This window comes from Gracilinanus agilis, chromosome 3, assembly GCF_016433145.1.
Source record: "Gracilinanus agilis isolate LMUSP501 chromosome 3, AgileGrace, whole genome shotgun sequence".
Lineage (NCBI taxonomy): Eukaryota > Metazoa > Chordata > Mammalia > Didelphimorphia > Didelphidae > Gracilinanus > Gracilinanus agilis.
The window spans coordinates 416,098,368-416,119,381 of record NC_058132.1 but is presented as its reverse complement, the minus strand read 5'-3'; the positions used below and the strand labels follow the sequence as shown (position 1 = coordinate 416,119,381).

Genomic DNA, 21,014 nt, shown 5'->3' with positions numbered 1-21,014 from the left:
TTCCTCAATCTGGAATTCTTTTGATATTCTCACTGTTTTTTTTTTAATTTTCATCACCAAAAAGTATTTTCCTGGAATACAACAGTAAGGGCATCTAGGTGGCTCAGTGGATAGAGAGCCAGAGCTGGAGTGGGAGGACATGGAGTCAAATCTGACCTCAGACACTTCCTAACCTGTGACCCTGCCCAAGACACTGAACTTGGATTGCCTAGCCCTTACCACTTTTCTGCCCTAAAGCTGTTACTAAGGCAGAAAGAAGGAGTTTAAAAAAAGAAAAAGAACAGTATATGCTTATATAAAAAATTATAGAATCTGCTTGCCTATTTTCCTCATCTGTTTAGGCTAACTTTCAACCAACTTTATTTTTTCAAACAAACCCTCTCACTTTTTAGATAAGCAAACAGGCACAGAATAAGGGAGCAATCTGTCCAAAGCCATATCACTAGTGATAGAACTAAACCTGAATCCTGATCTCCTGATTCTGGTCCAGTGATCTTTCTATTTTGGCCCATATCTTTAGGGATATTAGGGATTATATATATATATATATATATATATATATATATATATATATATATATATATATAAATTGTCTGCAACTGTTTAACAATGACTGACATTGAGAGGGGAAGATCATTGTACTCCTAGGACAAAATTATAATTGTTGTTGCTGGGATGATGGGACTATATCATAGAATGTTTACTTTTCCATATATGGTATACCATATCCAATACATGTATATATACATATATACATATATATACTGGATTTATATTATTCCCAGAAACATTCAATAGCAAGCTGAGCATTCCTATCATTTTGAGATTATTTCTCTGCTGCTCTTAATTTTTGGTGGGATGCTAACACTGTAATTTGTGTCACTATACCAGGATTCAATTGTATTCAGTAGAGGAATGGGTCCCTAGGGTATCCCTTTTAGTCTTCAGAAGACTAATAGTCTCTTCGTCCTACTGAAATCTGCTTACCCATTTTTATTCATCTATTTAGGCTAACTTTTGACCAACTTTTTTTTCAAACATCTTTGAAAAAATTTGACTTCCCAGTCACTTGTTCCTCTTTGCAATTCTCATTTTTATTCGAGTCTTCTATGAAAGGACCCAAGATTTTTAATCCCTTATAATCTTTTAGATTAAACAGCTTCATGTATATTGTCTATATTTCTTGAGAAACCTCTGCCTCAGAGTGAACAAATTCTTACAAATGCTCAGATTACAACCTAAACATGCATGTGTACATAGCCAATACAGAACTCATTATTTTCCCCCTTAAACCCTCTCCTCCTTCTACCTTCCTTATTACTAAAGAAAGCAATGCCACCCTCCTAACCCCTTAGATTGCAATCTGAAAGTCACACTAGTCCCCTCACAATTTCTTACCCTTTCCCATATGCAATCTGTTGACAAGATCAATAGAATTCACATTCACCATTTCTTCACCATCTCTCAAATATGTTCCCTTCTCTCCTCCAACACCCCCACCACTCTGGTGCAGGCTTTCATCATCTCACACCTGGACCACTGTAATAGCTTGCTGGTGGATCTACCTGCCTTGAGTCTTACTCCACTCCAATTAATCCTCCGTTCTGCCACCAAAATGGTTTTCCTAAGCACAAGTCTGAGCATGTCACTCCTCTACTCAATAAACTCCAATGACTCCCTGTTCCCTCCAGGATCAAATCCAAAAAGCTCTGTCATTTGTTTTTTATGACCTAGTCCCTTCTTGCCTTTCCAAATCTTCTTAAACTTAAACTTTACCACATTCTCTTCAATATAGCAACACTGAGCTCCTGGCTGTTCCACTAAAATGAAATACCCTCTTTCAAGTTCCAGGCATTCTCCCTGGCTGTCTCCCATGCCTGGAATGCTCTTCCTCCTTTGCTCTCACTAGTGATCTCCCTGGCTACCTTTAAAATCCAACTAAAATCCCACCTTCTACAGGAAGCTTTCACTAATTTCTCCTAATTTTTGTACCTTCCTATTCTAATTATTTCCTATTTATTGGGTATGTAATTTGCTGTGTATATATTTGTCATTATGTTTACTTTCCCATTAATTTGCAAGGTCCTTAAAGGCAAGGATTATCTTTTGCTTCTTTTTGAATCCCCAATGCTTAGTACAGTGCCCACCACATAGTAGGTACTTAAATTAACTCACCTTGTGTTTAACTGACACTGAATTGTGGATATTGGAAAACTTTTTAAATATCTTCTATGTGAGATCAGTCAGCAGTTCTTGGTACACATACATAGCTTATTTCATTGTGGTCAATACTTTCCCCCCCCCCCCGATTAATACAAAGTATTCTATTTATCTATTGCAACATTCTACTAATATACTATATAGAACTATAATAATCCAGGATTTTTAGTTAGCTTTGTTTAAAGGAGTAGGCACCATCATTATCATCATCATCATCATCATCATCATCATCTTTATCATATCCAACATTAAAAAACACTTTGTTTGCAAAACATTAGTATATATTAACTCAATGAATCTTAACAAAAACCCTGTGCGGTAGGTGCTATTGTTTTCCCAATTTTGCAGAAGAAGAAACTGAGGCTGAAAAAAAGTTAAATGATTTCCCCAAAGTTTCTTATCTAGGAACTGTCAAATTCAGAATTTGAATTCACATCTTCCTGATTCAGTCCATTATTCTTTGTCCTTGGCCACCATAGTAAATCCTCTGTTCTCAGAATACTTGGGTTCATTTGAGTCCTTCCTCTGACGATTATTATCTATTTGACCTTGGAGAAGTCACTTGGTTTTTTTTTAACAATAAAAGGTGGAGGCTGAACTAAATAATTTCAGAGATCTCTGCAACTCTAGTTCTGATTTATCTTTATAATTTAGATTTTGCCACATTCCTGCTAGTATCATGCAGGTATGTATGTATATATTCAGATATACATGCAAATAGAATAGACTAGAAGATATTGAAGAATCCTAGTTCATTAAAGTGAAGGAATTTATTTCAAGTTTTTCTGCTAAGTGTTGTTCCCATATTATTGTTATTGTTGTCATTTTCCCCATAGCATCCTTAAAGAGCTCTTCTTCAAGAACTCTTTTCATTTCACTTGATTATAAATGTGAAGTTTTGTTTTGTAATCACTACAACTATCTGATGTAAATGACTAATCTGCATTGTCAGAAGATTCAATTGGGTCTAAAGTAGATGAATGGGAACTGGGGCATGTGGCCCTTAAATGAAATTTGGAAAAGAAATAGTATCCTTTTGGTAAAAGTGAATTTAACAATCCATTCCATTAAATGCTTATGAACTTATGCAAGACCTTGCTGCAAAGCATAGGATATACAAAGAATATGCTGCCTTTAAGGAGTTAAAATATAACACATGAAAAGAAAAATATAAATGTTTGTTTGAGGAAGAGGGAGAGGGAGAGAGGAGAACACTAATAGTTAGGGAGAAAAAGTGAAATGATTCCTTTTTCCATTGTATCTATGACCAAAGTACCTAGTGTGTTCATATTAGGAATAGACAGGAATATAGATACTTTTTCAATAATCTTTCAGAGCTCAGAGCTATAGGTCATAATTGAATCAAATACATATTGAAGTTTCTGGGAGACAAAAAGCTTTCAGTTTGATTCCCAATATTATGAATAACATTTTATTGTGATTTTAATTGCATTGGTTAGGATCTTTTATAATTGTTATCCTATCATTTCACTTGAAATTGTAATATATCCTATCTTCCCTTAAGATAAGTATAAAAATAATCTTACTTTAGCATTTGGACATTTTTTTCAACCTCCAGAGACTTTCAGTGACATCTCATCTAATTATAGCAAATGAGCAAACTGAGGTTTGCTCAAAAAGGTTAGTCAGAATTTATTAATTGCTTAATAGGTGCCAGGCATTGTGCTAAGCACTGGGCATACAAAAATAGTCAAAAGACAATCCTTGCACTCAAGGAACTCACAATCTAATGGGGGAGACAGAAAGCAAATAAATATATGCAAAAATATATATATAGGATAAATAGAAAATAGCTAAAAGAGGGCAGGCAATAGAATTAAAGGAAGTTGGGAAATATATCCTGTAGAAGGGATTTTAGTTGGGCTTTGAGGGAGTTCAGGGAAGCCAGGAGGTAGAGAGGAAGAAGAGCATTCCAGCCAGCAAAAGTAGCCAGAGGTGGGAAATGGAGTGTGATCTTCATAGAAAAACAAGGAAGCCAATGTCACTGGATCAGAATATGTGGCAGAGAGTAAGGTGTAAGAAAGGTAGGAGTAAGAGGCTAGCACTCGAACAGGATTTTATATTTGATCCTAAAGTCATGAGACTATCGTGCAGGAGAGTAACATGGTTAATTCTGTATTTTAAGAAAAACACTTTAGCAGCTGAATGTATTAGAATGGAGAGAGGCTTGAAGCAGGCAGACCTGTCAGTGATTGTTTCAATGATCTAGGCATGAGATGATGAGGGAGCACAACAGAGTGGTGGTAGTGTCAGAGGAGAGAAGGGGGTTGTATTGGAGAGCTGTTACAAAGGTGGAATTCATGGGTCTTGGCAAAAGATTGGATATAGGGGGTGAGAGATAGGAGTCAAGAATTACTTCCAGGTTGTAAGCAGGAGAGCCTGGAAAGGTGATGTTGTCCAATACAATAGTAGAGAAGATGGGAAAGGGAAGGGTTTGGAGAGAAGATAATGAGTTCAGTTTTGGATGTGTTGAGTTTAAGATGTCTATTGGACATCCAATTTGAGATGTCTAAAAGGCAGTTAGGGATGTGAGATTGGAAGTAAGCAGAGAGATTAAGGCAGGATACATAGATTTGAGAATCATCATCAGAGAGATAGTAATTAAACCCACGGGAACTGATGAGATCACAAGGAGTATACAGGGAGAAAAGATGAGAGCCCAGGACAGAACTGGAGAGAATGATACAGTTAAAAGGCAAGATCTGAAAAAGGATCAAGTAAAGGAGACAGAGGAGTGGTCAGATAGATAGCAGGAGAGAGTAGTAGTGAGAAAACCTGGAGAGAAGAGAGTTTCAAGGCAGAGAGAATTATTAATGGTGTCAAAAGCTGCAAAAAGGTCAAGTGAATGAGGATTGAGAAAAAGTTAAACTTGCCAAGGTCATACAAGATAGTGGCAAAACTGGGACTGGAATTCAGGTTTCCTAAATGTTGATATATCCTTGGATTTGCAAAATGTATTTAGTTGAAACAAGCAAACTGCCTGTAGTTTCTTTTCCCCCTTCCAATCATCCAATCACAACAGTTGAATAGATCTGACCAATGACACTTTTGTTGTCCTTTAAATCATGTGTGAACCTTCTGTGAGGCCTTTAAGATAACCTCAGGATTGCTATTTTCTCATTTCAGGTTTCTGCTCACCTAAAACTTCAAGAGAAGGATGAAGGCAGAAAGGAGATGGTATGTATAAATCTAGCAGATTATTTTAAAATATTCTAGGATTTCTTAACCTCCCAGCAAAGCTGGGTGTTATTAAGAGTGATACAAAGAGTTTAAAAAGAGTTTTCACAGGAAGGGGGAGAGGGGTGGGAAAGGACAGGTCTGAATGAGGGAGGGAAAGTGGGAAGGAAGGAGAGGATTTGAAACTGAAAACTTTAAAAAAGAATGTTACATATTGTAATGGGGGGGGAATATTATTAAAAAATAAATTCAGTTGGAATAGAATGATAGTCATTTTCACAAGAAACAAAGCTAGTCTTATTTTGGCAGAAAATATTTCCCTTTGTAGTGCCTGTAATCTGGGCTTGAGTTACAGTTTTAATGAAACAAGAACAATAAATGTGCAAAATTTGCAAGTTACTTCAAAGTTGTTTTCCTTATTTGTAAAATGAAGATCTTAGATTAGATGATTTCTGACATTTCCTTTAACGATCCATCTTCAAAATGATATACTAACCCTTGACTAGGAGACTATTGAATATAAGTAAAATCTGGCTCCAGTTTATATTTTCAAAGAACAACATGATCATGTCTTTCATGTTTCTGTTTTTCTATTCATCCTCTGGAGGTGAACATTCACAATTTCACAATTCAAAAATAACATTATTTTTCAGATATTAAATCAGTAACCATTGTCAATCTAAAAAACCACAGAACTACCAAAGTAGGCATAATAAGGGTCTTTAATGGAGGTAGGAAGATTAATTTGGGAAGATGCACAGAAGTTGGATTTCCAATACACTGCAAAATGCAATGCAATGTGCTTATATAGATTTTTGGAGAGGAGGAGGGACATAAGCCTTGTCACCCTCTTTGCAACAAAACACTAGTCATAACTTAAAGTTTAGGAGAGGCTTAGATGCACCAGCCAGAAGCCAGGGTGATTGAACAAGTAATTAAGTTTTTGTCTTGAACTGAATTCTGGCTTGAGTGATTAAAAGGTTCTTGAGGGTTTATTGTTCAGTCTGGGACAAAGGTCAGTCTGAGAGTTACTGAAAACAAGATTGTCCCAGTGTACATTATGTTCTACCTTTTTTCACTCTTCATTATCTTATGTAGTTCTTTCCAAGTTTTAAAAAAATTAATTTGCCCAATATTTCTTATAGCACAGTAATATTACATCATAATCATATACTATAATTTGTTTAGCTGTTCCCCAATTGATGGACATCCCCTCCATTTCCAGTTCTTTGCCAACACAAAGAGAACTCCTGTAAATATTTTGAAACATATAGATGCTTTTCCTTTTTCTGTAATCTCCTTGGGAGACAGATGCAGCAACGGTATACACAGTTTTATAACTGGGTATAATTCCAGATTGTTCTCCAAAATGGTTGATCATTTCATAGCTCCACCAACAGTATATTTGTGTCCCCATTTTTCCACATCTCCAACATTTGTCACTTTGCCCCTTTGTCATTTGAGTCAATCCAATGGGTTTGAGTGGATATCTCAGAATTGTTTTGGTTTTCATTTCTCTAATCAGTAGTGATTTGGAGCATTTTTTCATATACCTACATATGTATGACTTTGATTTCTTCATCTGAAAACTGTAGGACCATTTGTTGTTATCTTTTTTCCTCAGCACCTAGTAGTATGGATTGCATCATAGGTACTTAGCATATGTTTCTTGAAAGAATACAAAATAAATTAAATATCTCCTTAATTATTAGATAAGGCACTATGGATCCAAAAAGTTGGTTTTGAAACCAGGAATATCTGAGTTCAGGTCTTACCTCTGACATATGCTGGCATTGTGACCTCAGGCAATTTACTTAAGTTCTCAAGATTCTAGACAGCTCTCTAAGATTATAAATTGGGCACTGGTCTGTATTGGTAGAGGGAATTTCCTCATCTGAGAGTTCCTTATACCAGTGAAATCACGTCCACTCCTTTTCCCTATCCTATACAGTGTTTTTGGTCTTCCCAATAATCAAAGTCTTGTAATTAATATTACAGTTTAAGCATTTCTATAAATGCTGTTCCATAGTTATATTTGTTGTTTCATATGTTGATTATACATTTTTCTTAAAGGGAGGCAGAAATTTTTGATAAGGAATCATCCCATCTCTTATGAAGATAACCTAATAAACTAATTAGATAACAAACACATTTAGCTATGATATACTTATGAAATAAATCCTTTCCCAGATGAACCTAATGAAGAGAATTTAATAATTTAATTCATCTAAAAGTAATAAATTCTAGAAAGACCAAGTGTAAATAAGAAACTTCCCATCACCATCTTCACAGGAAAAAGTCTCAACAATAAGATGTTTGGTTTATGAGGTTGAAATGTACTATTATTATAGGAGCAAGCAGTGATGCTTTTAAGTGATATTGGTCCATGGCTTTTTTTTGCCATATTCATGTTTTTTGCATGAGTGATCAAATTATAAGCATTAATCTGAATCAAGATGTGTGTACAATTTACAAGTGAGCATCAGTATTACATAGTATACAGATTCTACAGCTCATTTCAGGAGCTTTCCACACTTTGCCTGTATTTAAGAGGATTATACAGACTAAATGAATGTCAACTTGAAGGTTTTGCAATAGAGGAGGCTTTGTGGCTTTATGTGTAAAATAACTTGGGCAATTTAATCATGCTTCCCTTGATTGGAGTAAAACAAATATTGTAGTTTGAATGTAGTAACTTAGAACTCATGTTATTGAATTAATCTCCTAGGTAAAGGAGATCCTGACAGCATTGGGTCTGTTGTCCTGTGCTAACACAAGAACAGGAAGTCTTTCTGGGGGCCAGAGAAAGCGCCTTGCCATTGCCTTGGAATTGGTGAATAATCCACCTGTCATGTTCTTTGATGAACCCACCAGGTAAAATAGAAAAATGTTATAATAAGGATACTTTTTTATAAGAGAAATACCATTAAAATAAAATAAAATAAAACACCATTAAAGTTAAACAATTACTAGTTCATTTTGCTATGTTACATTAAGATGTTCAAAGTACTCCTTATTTTCTAAATTAATGATGACAGAAGGGAAAAGAGAAAGAGAATAGACATTTATATAATACATACCATGTTCCAGTCATTCTGCTTAGTGCTGCACAGATAAGTATTTGATCCCCACAACAACTCTGTAAGGCATATGCTATTATTATCCCTGTTTTACAGTTGAGAAAACTGAAGTAAATGATGGTTAAGTGAACTGTCCAAGGTCACACAACTAGAAAATGTCCGAAACTGGTTTTGAATTCAATGCTCAATCCACTGTGCCAAGTCACAACCATAAAGAGACTAGATCAAAGCCAGCATAAATCCCAGGTGCAGTTGCCACAACGATCTCTGCTTGATGCTCCCCTGATTAATATTATTATAAATTACTTGGTTAAAGGTATATATATTTAATGCTTAGCAGATTTACAGGTGAACACAAAACTGGGAGCGAGAACTAAGATTCTGAATCTTAGCATAGGACTGAATATTATAGGAAAAATTAAACAGGATAAATGTTAATCTTACATTTGGATTCAAAAAAGAAAGCCCACAAATACAACATAGAAGAAGCAGAGTGGTTGATCATCCAGGCCATTTGGTTGAAGAAACAAAGGAAATTAGTTAAGATATCTTTCTCAAAAGGTTCAGCCTTGAAGGGGGAGGAGATATAGGGAATTATAGCTCCAGCTATAAAGAATGGTAGAATCAAGAGAGGACTTTTCTTAAAGCAAGAGAGACCTGAATGTGCTTGTAAGTGGCAAGGAAGAAAACAGTAGATAATGAGAGATCAAAGATATGGGAAATAGGGATGATAGGAGGGTCAATCTGTTAGAGAAGATGGGAAGGTCTGGAACCAATGTTGAACAAAAAAAAGGGGATCTTTACCTTTATTGGGTCATGAACCCTTTAGTAGTCTACTGAAATCTGTAGACCCCTGCTCAGAATAATGCCTTTAAGTTTAAAAAGTAAGATTCAGAGGATTATAGAGTAAAATGATTGAATGAAATGCTGTTATCAAAATATTTTTTTAAATTCATGGACCCCAAATTAAGAACTGAATAAAAGTATTGGCCTTGGGAAAGAAAAGAGCCACCTTTTCTTTGGATACAGGTTTGAAAGAGAAGATAATGTATGGTGAAGAAGAGGGGAAAAGAGGAAGGTAAGGATCAGGCAACTGAGGATGCACGCCAGTAGTTAGGGTGGGAAGAGTATAAGGGAGTGGAAGTATCCTAACCAATGAGAAATGAGTCCATGTAGAGTAAGAGTGGTTGGAAAGAAGTCCATTGAGGGATAAATAAATTGTCTTTCCACAAGAACCAATTTCATAGCAGGGACTAAAATGCCATATGGGACCCTAGAAGGTCAACCACACCAGTATAGGAGTAGATATGAGAATCTGGACAGGATTAGAGGAACTAGACATATAGTGGAAATGATTCTAGAGACCAAAGATTCTAGGACCATGTAACAGGTCTTGTCCAAAAGTAGAGGAGAGGTCTTACCCTGGACTATACCCAGTATAAGTTTGTTGGTACCACCTCCAAGCCAAATAACTCTTTACCTATCATTCTAATGCTATCTAAATATGTACTATCTAAATATAGAAATAAAGATGTTTGGAAGGGAGGGAACAGTTGTTAGCCTGAGGCTGGAACTGAAAAAATGGCTCCCTCACTTCTCCTCTTCCCATCAGTAAACAACAAGCTTTGTATGTTGTGATCCTTTGCCATCAAATGCGTCTGATGAACTCTTTATCTATGTGTAGCCCACTGCTAAATGCTATACTAGCAGTTAAACTCAGTGTTACCCTCCTACACTGACTACAACTGAAATTATTTTATGATATACTTTTGGGAACACATCTGCCTGACCAACAAGTTATCAAAGAACTTCCCTACTTTCCCATGCTAGGATTGCTTCAAATTTTCTCTGCCCTTGATTAGATAGGAATGTTTCTTAAATCATTAGGTATTTTACCAATAAAGATATCAGAAAGAGAAATTGGAGATATAATAGGCACTCAGAAGAGAGTGGATATATCTATCAGCATACAAAAAGCAAGGCAAAAAATGGTTCTTCTAACATAAAATCATAGTACTCAAGGCTACTGACTTTTTGATAGATAGGAGAATGGAAGAATTCACCTCTCAATAAATATCCAACTCAGTCTTCTGCTTCTCTGGTCAATGATACTCACAGTTTTCTTTTTTTTTTTAATTTTATTTAATTGATTAAGAAAAATTTTCCATGGTTACATGATTCATGCTCTTTCCCTCCCCACTCCTGTAGGCAATGAACAATTCCACTGGGTTTTACATGTATCATTGATCAAGAGCTATTTTCATATTATTGATATTTATACTAGGGTTATCATTTAGAGCAGGGGTCGGCAACCTTTTTGGCCATGAGAGCCATAAACGCCACATTTTTTAAAATGTAATTTCGTGAGAGCCATACAGTGCTCACCGGGTGCGCTCCTGTAACAGCACCTGAAAAAAAAATTGACTTTATGGCTCCTGCAGAAAGAGCCATATCTGGCCCTCAAAAAAACTAGATATGGCTCGAGAGCCATACGTTGCTGTTCTCTGATTTAGAGTCTATATCCCCGATCATATCCCCATCAACCCATGTGATGAAGCAGTTGGGTTTTTTTCTGTGTTTCTACTCCCACAGTTCTTTCTCTGGATGTGGGTAGCGTTCTTTCTCATAAGTCCCTCAGAAATGTCTTGGATCATTGCAATGATGCTAGTAGAGAAGTCCGTTACATTCAATTGTGCCATAGTGTATCCATCTCTGTGTATATGGTTCTCTTGGTTCTTCTTTTTTTTTAATAATTTTTAGTTTTTAGAAAAGTTATCCATGGTTACATGATTCATGTTCTTACTTTCCCCTTTACCCCCCAACCTCCTCCCCCCCACCATAGCCGATGTGCATTTCCACTGGTTTTAACATGTGTCATCGATGAAGACCTATTTCCAAATTGATGTATTGGTATGGTCGTTTAGAGTCTACATCCCCAATCATGTCCGCCTCAACCCATGTGTTCAAGCAGTTGTTTTTCTTCTGTGTTTCCTCTCCTGCAGTCCTTCCTCTGAATGTGGGTAGTGTTCTTTTCCATAAATCCCTCAAAATTGTCCTGGATCATTGTATTGCTGCTAGTACAGAAGTCCATTACATTCTATTTTACCACAGTGTATCAGTCTCTGTGTACAATGTTCTCCTGGTTCTGCTCCTTTCACTCTGCATCAATTCCTAGAGGTCGTTTCAGTTCACATGGAATTCCTCCAGTTCAATATTCCTTTTAGCACAAGGTCACACAACTAGAAAATGTCTGAAACTGGTTTTGAATTCAATGCTCAATCCACTGTGCTAAGTCAGAGACTGGATCAAAGCCATTAAAGTGTTCCATCACCCACTGTTTTCTTGACCTTTCTCCTCTTCTCTTTCAGTGGTTTGGATAGTGCTTCCTGTTTCCAGGTTGTCTCATTGATGAAAGGTTTGGCCCAAGGTGGCAGATCCATCATTTGTACAATCCACCAACCCAGTGCTAAACTATTTGAGCTATTCGATCAGGTATATACTTCATTTTACACAATAGATATATTTCCCAAAGATACATTCATATTTATTGTTTTATTGACATTCAGAGATACTTTGTCTTTGTTTTTGTTTATAACTGTTTAGTTTTAATTTTATCACCCCTTTATTTTCTTTAAGACAGTGTAATTTGAAAAAAAATACTTGTTGAGCTCCTGGAGAGGGAATGGAAGAACGGAGGGAGACAATATGGATGATATAATTTTGGAAAACTTATGTGGAAATTTATTATTAAAATAAGAAAATCCAAATAATTTAGTGTTAAGAAATAGCATGAGGTAATGGGTAGAAGGCCACTTTAAAAATCAAGAAAATGTATGTCCCAAGTAAAATCTATATCAGATTGCTTACTGTCAAGGTGAGAAGAGAGAAAGTAAAGTGGGGAGAGGTTGGGAAAGAGAGGAAATAATTTAAAAATCAAAAAAATTTTTAATAAGACCATGAATGTTAAGAAATTGTTTTTATGTGTAATTGGGGGAAATAAAATATTTAAAAAAGTATTTAAAAAAGAAAAAAGAAATACTTGTTGATTTTAAATGTTGAATCAAATTGAAATGTAAAATCACAGAAAATTGTGTGGGGTGAAAAAATTTAATATCTCTACTTTAAAAAAAATACAAAGCTATATTAAAGTGATAAAAAAAACTGAGTTGATCTTTCCAGTCATCTGGTTTGAAGCATTTATCTCTTTAGATTTTTACTAATACCTTTTATGGGAAATTTAGAGTCTATATAAAGATGAGGAGCTATGCAAAGACCTTTTAATCTCTCTTTGTACATAGAGAAAAGGAGCATCATACGACCATTTCTTCTCTTTTGTCATATATCTTCATTTTTTTTCTCTCTCAGCTTTATGTCCTAAGTCAAGGCCAATGTGTATACCGAGGGAGAGTTTCAAATCTTGTACCTTACTTGAGAGATTTAGGTCTAAACTGTCCAACCTACCACAACCCAGCAGATTTTGGTAAGTATGAAAATTAATACTCTCATTTGAAATTTTTTAATGTTTACCAGTGAGAGGGAACAGGAGTAGTTTCTACTTTTTGGTGTTTTTTTTTCCTTGAAGCTTTACCCTCTCTAGCTACATAAACTCTTCTAATGGAACAGAAGAGATGGAAGCAGTGAGCTGGGAGCTATAGTACATGTGGAAGGACTGAAGAGCTCCTTCTTTTCTGCTTAATGATTTTTTCTGCTTCATAAGACCTACTGTGCTCCCAAAGAGGTGGTACCTCAGTGTCCCCTTTTACTCAACAGGCTAAATTTCAACATTAAGACTGAAAAGTCTATTTCTTGCCTCTATAAAAATGCTAAGTTAGACAAGGTGTACTTTAAGCTCCTTATTGGACCAACAAGATAATTTGAGGGGTTTTAGCTGGGGGGAAGACAATGTCTTCAATTCCTCAAAGCATCTATCTGTTGGCTAAAGGATTATCCTTCCATTCTTAACTCCAAATATTTAAGTTTTTTTTTGAATACCAAGTGAAGAAACACCTGACATTATTACTTAATTATCAAGAATAATTAGTTTACTTCCCTATATAAGTGTTCTCTCAACAAACCCAAAGCCACTGGTAGTCAATTCAGGCTTCTATTTATGAGATGGCTAAAGACTTTTCTGAGTCTGTTGCCTCTAGTTCCTACAAAGGAGGCCTTGGGGACAATACTAAGTTAAAAAGAGACCACTCACTTTAGGTCCTTTATTGTTTATCTGTTCATTATAAACAGACTAATACAGATCAATGTTGACTGTAGATAACAGTGAGGACATAATTTTCCAAGTGAGTTTGCAGAAGCAAAGATTTACGTTAAGAAGATGGCAGAAGTCCAAAGAGAGATTGAAGAGTTCAAATAAAACAAAATTTTTAAAAGGACACTCAAAAGGTCATGATAGCCAAAATTCATAGAGCAAAGAAGAAATATGGAGCAAGTGTATGGAAATTCAAAATTGAACCTAAAAGAAACACAAAGGTTTTGAATTTTTTCTCACAAAGTCTCTTTTGGTGCTTCATGTGCAGGGGAGGATAAAATCATCATTCACTGATACTTTACAAATGATATTATTAGTAATTCAGGAGAAATAACAGGAGATAGATGACAACACCATTGAGAACACGAGAAGTAAAGAAGTAATTTTAAAAATTTATCTGTAGAGGGAGAGCCAAGATGTCAGAGCACCTAGAAGGCTTACATCCAAGATGTCCATCAAAACACTTACCTATAACACATATCTAGAAACATATCTAGAAAATGCACCAAATGAAACCTGATTGAGAAATTCAAGGGGGAAAAAAATCACAGTGAGTTGGTTTTTTTTCTTTGAGTATACTTAGCATAGGGAGACAGAGGTCTATGGACACTGGAGGTAAGTGTCTACCCAGGAACTGCTGCACAGAGCATATTGGTGCAGAAAGAAGCTATACAGGTGAAGAAGTTCCAAATTCAGTAAAGAGGGACTCGATTTTGTATAGGAATAGAAGGCAATTGGCAGCTTTGTTTCTCCCTATTCAGTTTTAGGGTCATAGATCCAGAGATAACCTGTGATTAGGAGTAATGATTCAGGGGGAAGAATAGTTCTGAGCAAGAGGTTCAAAAGCAAACAAGCAGCAACTGGGTGTTTTTGACCTGTAGAATAGATCCAGTTCTGAAATCTAGCTCCTATCCCTGTCTGAAGCATGCAGCAGAATATCCAGGGCAGAAAATTCAGACCAAAAAGAAACCTGCAGTTCTATCACTCTAAATCATCGGAACTTTCCAGCTAGCTGTTAGTAGTTGAGTAGTCTACTGGAAATCCAACTAGGAGAAAATCCACAGTTTTGGGGGGGATTTGGTTTTTTTTTTTTTGCTCAGACACAAACTGAGATCAGGAACTTACAGAGTTCAGATGAGGAGGATAAAAAATAGATTTTGCTCTGGATCAGACTACTTTAGGAACATTGAAAGCTTATAAATTCAAAGGTTGAACTGTCCCTCAAATCCTAGAATAATTCAGCCCTCAGTACACCAAGGGAACAGTGGCTCATCCTTTTCTCCAGAAATGTACAGAACAGAGCCCTAAATTCAAGCCCAAAGTCAGTGAATAGGATGAAAGAATGGGAAAACAAATAAAAATGAATTCCACCATAATGGAGATATGCCCAAGATATACACCCAGGAAAAGAGAACGCCTCTGAAATACCTCCAAGCAAAGTATCAATAAAAATACAGAGCCTGTGAACAAATTCAACTAGAATTCTTGGAAAAAATTAATCAAAATCTTTTTATAAATGAAATGAGAGAATTAGAGGGAAAAAATAGAAAAGATAAGCTATAGAGGAAAGTAGAAATGGAATTTACATCATGGCACAAGAATTGCAAACCCTTATCTAAGCAACAAACTCTCTGAAAATGAAAATGGAGCAACTAGAAATTAATGACTCCAGGAGACAAGAAGAAATAATAAAACAAAGTCAAAGGACTAAAAAAAATTGGAAAAAATCAGGTATTTCAAAAAAAAAGACCATTGGCCTGGAAAACAGATTGAAGAGAATAATTTAAAAATCGTAGACTTCCTTTAAAAAAAGACTTCCTTAAATACATGCCCCAAAATAAACATATTATCTCTTATTTCAAGAAATAATAAAAGAAAATTGCTTAGATCTGTTAGAATCAGAAAGCAAAATAGAAATAGAATGCACTGCTCACTTAATGAAAGAAATCTAAAATTTAAACACCCTAGAACAAATCCAAATCTTCCAGGTAACAAGGGGAAAAAATATTGCAAGTAGCCAGAAAGAATTCAAGTACAAAATAGCCATAGTCAATCAAAATCACATGATTCAGCAGTTGTCAGTCTAAAAGAGTAGAGAGCTTGGAATACCATATTCTAGAAAACAAAGTCTAGACTTACAATCAAGAATAACATCCAGAAAACTTGAGTATGATCCTACTTAGAGAAAAATGGATCTTTAATGAAATAGAGGATTCTAATAATTTATGATAGAAAGATTAGAGCCTCATAGAAAGTTAGAAGTTCAAACAATATGAGTCAAGACCAACACAAAAGGGTAAACATGATTGATCAATTATAAAGGACTAAGCAAGAATAAACTGTTTATAAAGTATAAAATCAGGACATCATACATGTATCACACTATAATTCTATTATCAGGAGTAAAAGAGGGGATGGCTTTTGTTTTGATGATCTTAAAAGACAATTGGGATGTAAAGAAAGAAGATTTGGGGTATACCAATCTATACAAACAAGGAAGAAATGTTGGGGGAGCAGTTGATATTTGAACCTTTTTCTTGTCTGCACAGGTCAAAGGAGATAAAAATACACATACACAGTTAAATACAGAAATAACATTTCATTTAACAGGGAAATAGGCAGAGAATAAGAAGGAGAGTAGATTAAGGGAAAAGTAGCCCTGGGATGTACAAAAAATATTTAGGTGAAAAAAGGGAAGGTAATAAGTATTTATTTGTGCTTATTATGTGCTAGGCACTGTGCTAAGTGCTTTATAAATATCATCTCATTTGATCTTCACAACAGCCCTGAGAAATAGGTGATATTATTGTCCCTATTTTACAGTTGAGGAAACTGAGACAAAGAGATCAAATGACTTGCCTATAGCTAGTACATCTCTGAGACCAGATTTGAACACAGGTATTCCTGACTCTGGGCCCAGCAGTCTATATTCATTCTGCCACCTAGCTTTTTCGGTCTTTTATTGCAGCTCTTTTTGTGGTAGTAAATTAGAAATTGAGGGAGTGCCATTCACCAAGTGATATAGCCAAATTTCAAGTGATTGTTTATAATTGTGATGGAATATTATTGTCATATAAGAAATGATGAAATGATTGTTTCTGGAAAGTCTGGGGAAAATTATATGAACAGATGCAGAATTAGGTGAGTAGAACCAAAATAATTTATAATGTGAGAATAGTGTTATAAAGATAGACAACTTTGGAAGACTTAGGAATTCTGAGCTGACTAATAACCAACCTCAATTTCAGAGGGCTCATGATAAAACATACTACCCACTTTAGCTAGAGGTGATGGACTTAGCATGCAGAATGAAACTTTTCTTTTGGACGTGGCTAATGAAAGAATTTATCTTACCTAAATATACATGATTATAACTAGAGTCTTGTTTTTCTTAATGAGTGATAGAGTACGGTGGTGGTGAGATGGGAGGGAGATAAGGCAGCTTTTTGTGAATTTTTAGAAAATTCATTAAAAATTTTTTCCTTGTATTTAATTACCTGAAGTTTAGTTGATATAGCCAAAAGGGACACAGGGGGTGGGGGGGACATATGTAGAGAGGTTGAAAGTTCTTTCTAATGTCTACAAATAAAACATGAATAAAATTATCACAGACCTTAATAATTGTTTATGCATTTGTTTTTATTTATAACAAAAACATATAAATCTTTGAAAGAGCAATTGCAATTATTTTTTCTTTGATATGAACTGTTAGCAATAAATTAATTTATAAAGTCAGTCAAATTTAAGTTATTTTTATAAAGATCCTAAGCCAAGCAGCACACACTGAAAAAGAAGCAAGGCATATTTTAAGTCACTATTAGCAAATTTGGTACCAATAAAATAATCATTTATTGTATTTTTTTCATACAAAGAGATATCCTGAATGACTTGATTTTTTAAGATGAAGATATTGAGAGTAATATGTAATAAGGATGAAAATTAAGAAAATAAATGATTTAGAATTTATATCAGGATGATAGTAATAACTATAACCAGCATTTAAATGGCCTTTTAAGGCTTACAGGATAATTTTAAAACATTATCTGATTTTACTTTCACAATAGCCTTGGAGATAGGCTTAATTACTATCCACATTTTATAGATGAATAAACTTGAGGCAATATTTGTACAAGGTCATTTATTTAGCAATTATATGAGGCAAGATTTGAACTCAGGTTTTCCTGACTATATGTCCAACACATTATCCACTGTGCCCCCTAGCTGCCTCAATTTTTTAATTTAAACTAAGTCAAATTTTTGCTGAAAGATAAATATTCTTGTGACTACTAAAATTTGTATTATGGGTTTTGTGAAATCCTATACTTTAAAATCAGGATACGTGATATCTTTCACTGATGTGCCTATATGTTACTTATATTTCAAAACAATAGTAAGTCATTTGATTAGAAATTAGTATAATATCAAAGGATGTGATTACTATCACTTTGAAATATATGTGACTTTTCACCCCCTTCCTCTACAGTAGCAACCTCATTATTTGTAGTAGTAGAATGTCCATACAAATGATGTTAAAACATCTATGAATATTCCTTGACATCATGTACCTGACCTTCATTTCTTAATTTTTCATCTAGTAATGGAGGTTGCATCTGGTGAATATGGTGATCAGAACAGTCGCCTTGTCAGAGCCGTGCGGGAGGGTATGTGTGACACAGAATTCAAGAGAGAATTTGGGGGCGATGCTGACTTGAACCCTTTCCTTTGGCACCGGCCCTCTGAAGAGGTAAAGCAGACAAAATGATTAAAGGGGTTGCAAAAGGTAATGCCAGTTTTTAAAAGCAGGAACAAGAGGGAAAACTGCATGCTGAATTAAGTGCTCTATTGCATATGGCAGTGTTTCTTAAACAAAAAAAAACAAAAATACTTCATTTTGAAGTTTCATTTGTTCCCTCTGTTCTCTTTTATTTCTTCAGAACTCCATCTCTACTGAAGGCTGTCACAGCTTCTCAGCCAGCTGCCTCACTCAGTTCTGTATCCTCTTCAAAAGAACATTTCTCAGCATCATGCGGGATTCAGTAAGACTAATTTCTATTGCTCTTGCACAAAAGGATGCTATTTGGATCCTTTTTTATAACAGAATTGTCAAAAATATTCCTATACTTTGAATAGGCATACTAGTACTATAGTTAATAGTAATTGTGTTCTTAAACTAGGACAACAGAGAGCTTCAAGAGGCTCAAGGAGACCTATTCCTAAGTTTATTAACTGTGATTCATTAGGACAGCCTCCTTCCTTCCCTCCCTCTGCTTCACCTAGGCAAATCCTATCCATCTTGGGAAGTAGCAAGACTTTTGGAGGCAGAAGCAGAAGGAAAGCATTGGGCAACCAAGTCAAACCACAACTACCACTATCATCTTGACCACCATCTTACATCTTGAAGGAGGTAGTCTAGGAACTCTTGTTATAAAGAGGGTGTATTGACTACTATTCTCCTAGTTATCATAGAGTATATTAATCACGGAAGCTGTGCTTTGGATTCCCTTGATGGCTGGTGCAGGGACACCCAAGTCCTGTCACTCAGCTGGATGCTATAATAACTTCCTCTTCTCAATAACAGCACCAAGGGAGGATCCCTAAAGGTCAGGTGGATGGGTAACCCTTTCAGGTCCTACCTGGGGTTGGATTGATTATTATTATTGGGCTCTATTAGCCTTGGATAACGTTTTCATCTGACTGCATTGCTCCCTCCCCAAGAGTTGTGATGTAATACCTACTCAGGAAGGTACTTAATAATCTTTATCTATATTTATCAATAAGGGAAAGAATACAGGAACGGATTGGGGTTAGGAGACCCTGTCTTTAATGGCTATGATCACTAATCCCTCAGGACTGTAGGCTGCTTCAGTAATGCTGTAGTTTGTTCTTCACCTCCTCTGGCTCAGCTTGACCACAGCCAAACCAGAGAAAGCAGTCTGCTTGGTTGATACAGATACTGATGATCCCTCTCAGCTTCTTATTGCCAGTTGTTATGTCAGTCCTACAGCTATCAGGAAATACCTCCCTTACCTCCCTCTGCTTCTTCTGCTTCCCTCTTCCTGGTTCCCACCCAAGCCCAGATACCTAAATATCTAATGATGGTTCAGATACCTAAATATCTAGGGGGGATTCAGAGAGAACCAGAGGATCCACAGTCAGATCCACAGGTCAATCTTCCAAGAACAAATCAATGTCCAAAGTCAAGGATTTCAGGCCAAGGCTCCCAAAAACCCAAACCCAAAAGCCCCTCTCAGAAGGCTGTAAGGGTATTTATATCCTCTGGCCAACTGCCTTTCCTCTTGTCCTCACGGCATCTGGGAACATTCCGATGTCTCCAACTGTCTTTGCCTGTCAATCAAGGTGAGACTCACAACTCCCAGAGTTAAATATGACACTCTTGAGTCCAAGAACCTTGTGAATAGCCATGTCCCTCCCAAAGCATCAAATTTATTTCAAGCCCTGAAGTCATTAAAGATGGGAGAAATCAATTTAGAGAGGGAACCCGGCAACAACAATTGCTGACCAAAGGCCATTAAAAACCAGATGAGCAAAGAAACTCTAGGAGTTGCATCCTTTTTTCATGTTCCCCCAGTCTTGCTTCTAGTCCAAGGCTCCCCAACCATTATCTAGGGAGGCAACTCAGCCATCTTCAATAATTCCTAACCAACTGCTGCATACAGGGAAAGCAAGCTCTAGGCTAGATGCCTAGCTGTATCAACAGACACCCTGAATGTAGCTATTCATAGGATGCCCTAGAAATCTTCCATAATGATGTAGCACATGAACTATTTTTCTGTTATCCTTCACTCCCTCTATATGACAAGACTGCCTTTTCTAGTTATACTGATTTTGGATGATTTAAAAATTCTGTTTATTTGTACCTAAATATGGATCTCTCCAATTGCCCTTTTTTTTTTAACCCTTAATTTTTGGTGTATTGTCTTATAGGTGGAAGAGTGGTAAGGGTGGGCAATGGGGGTCAAGTGACTTGCCCAGGGTCACAGAGCTGGGAAGTGGCTGAGGCCGGGTCTGAACCTAGGACCTCCTGTCTCTAGGCCTGACTCTTACTCCACTGAGCTACCCAGCTGCCCCTCCAATTGCCCTTTTAACGATTCACAAATTTGATTCTTCAAACATTGTACTACTCTATGAATTTGAAGCCACATAGATCAGTGGAAATATATTGATAATAAAAGGATAGAGTTTTGTTTCAGTGAGAAAGTTAGAGTCATTCAGTATAGCACAATGAGAGTACT

General features: G+C 36.0%; 1 protein-coding gene across 1 annotated transcript in view; it reads left to right on the top strand.

The window, feature by feature from the left end:
* Positions 1 to 21,014, top strand: part of ABCG1 (ATP binding cassette subfamily G member 1) — an 82,225-nt gene that overhangs the window by 45,125 nt on the left and 16,086 nt on the right. The window contains exons 5-10 of the mRNA XM_044666892.1: positions 5,368 to 5,418; positions 8,147 to 8,292; positions 11,867 to 11,990; positions 12,864 to 12,978; positions 18,357 to 18,505; positions 18,696 to 18,797. Coding sequence (XP_044522827.1) covers positions 5,368 to 5,418; positions 8,147 to 8,292; positions 11,867 to 11,990; positions 12,864 to 12,978; positions 18,357 to 18,505; positions 18,696 to 18,797 — 687 coding nt within the window. The remainder of the gene's footprint in view (positions 1 to 5,367; positions 5,419 to 8,146; positions 8,293 to 11,866; positions 11,991 to 12,863; positions 12,979 to 18,356; positions 18,506 to 18,695; positions 18,798 to 21,014) is intronic.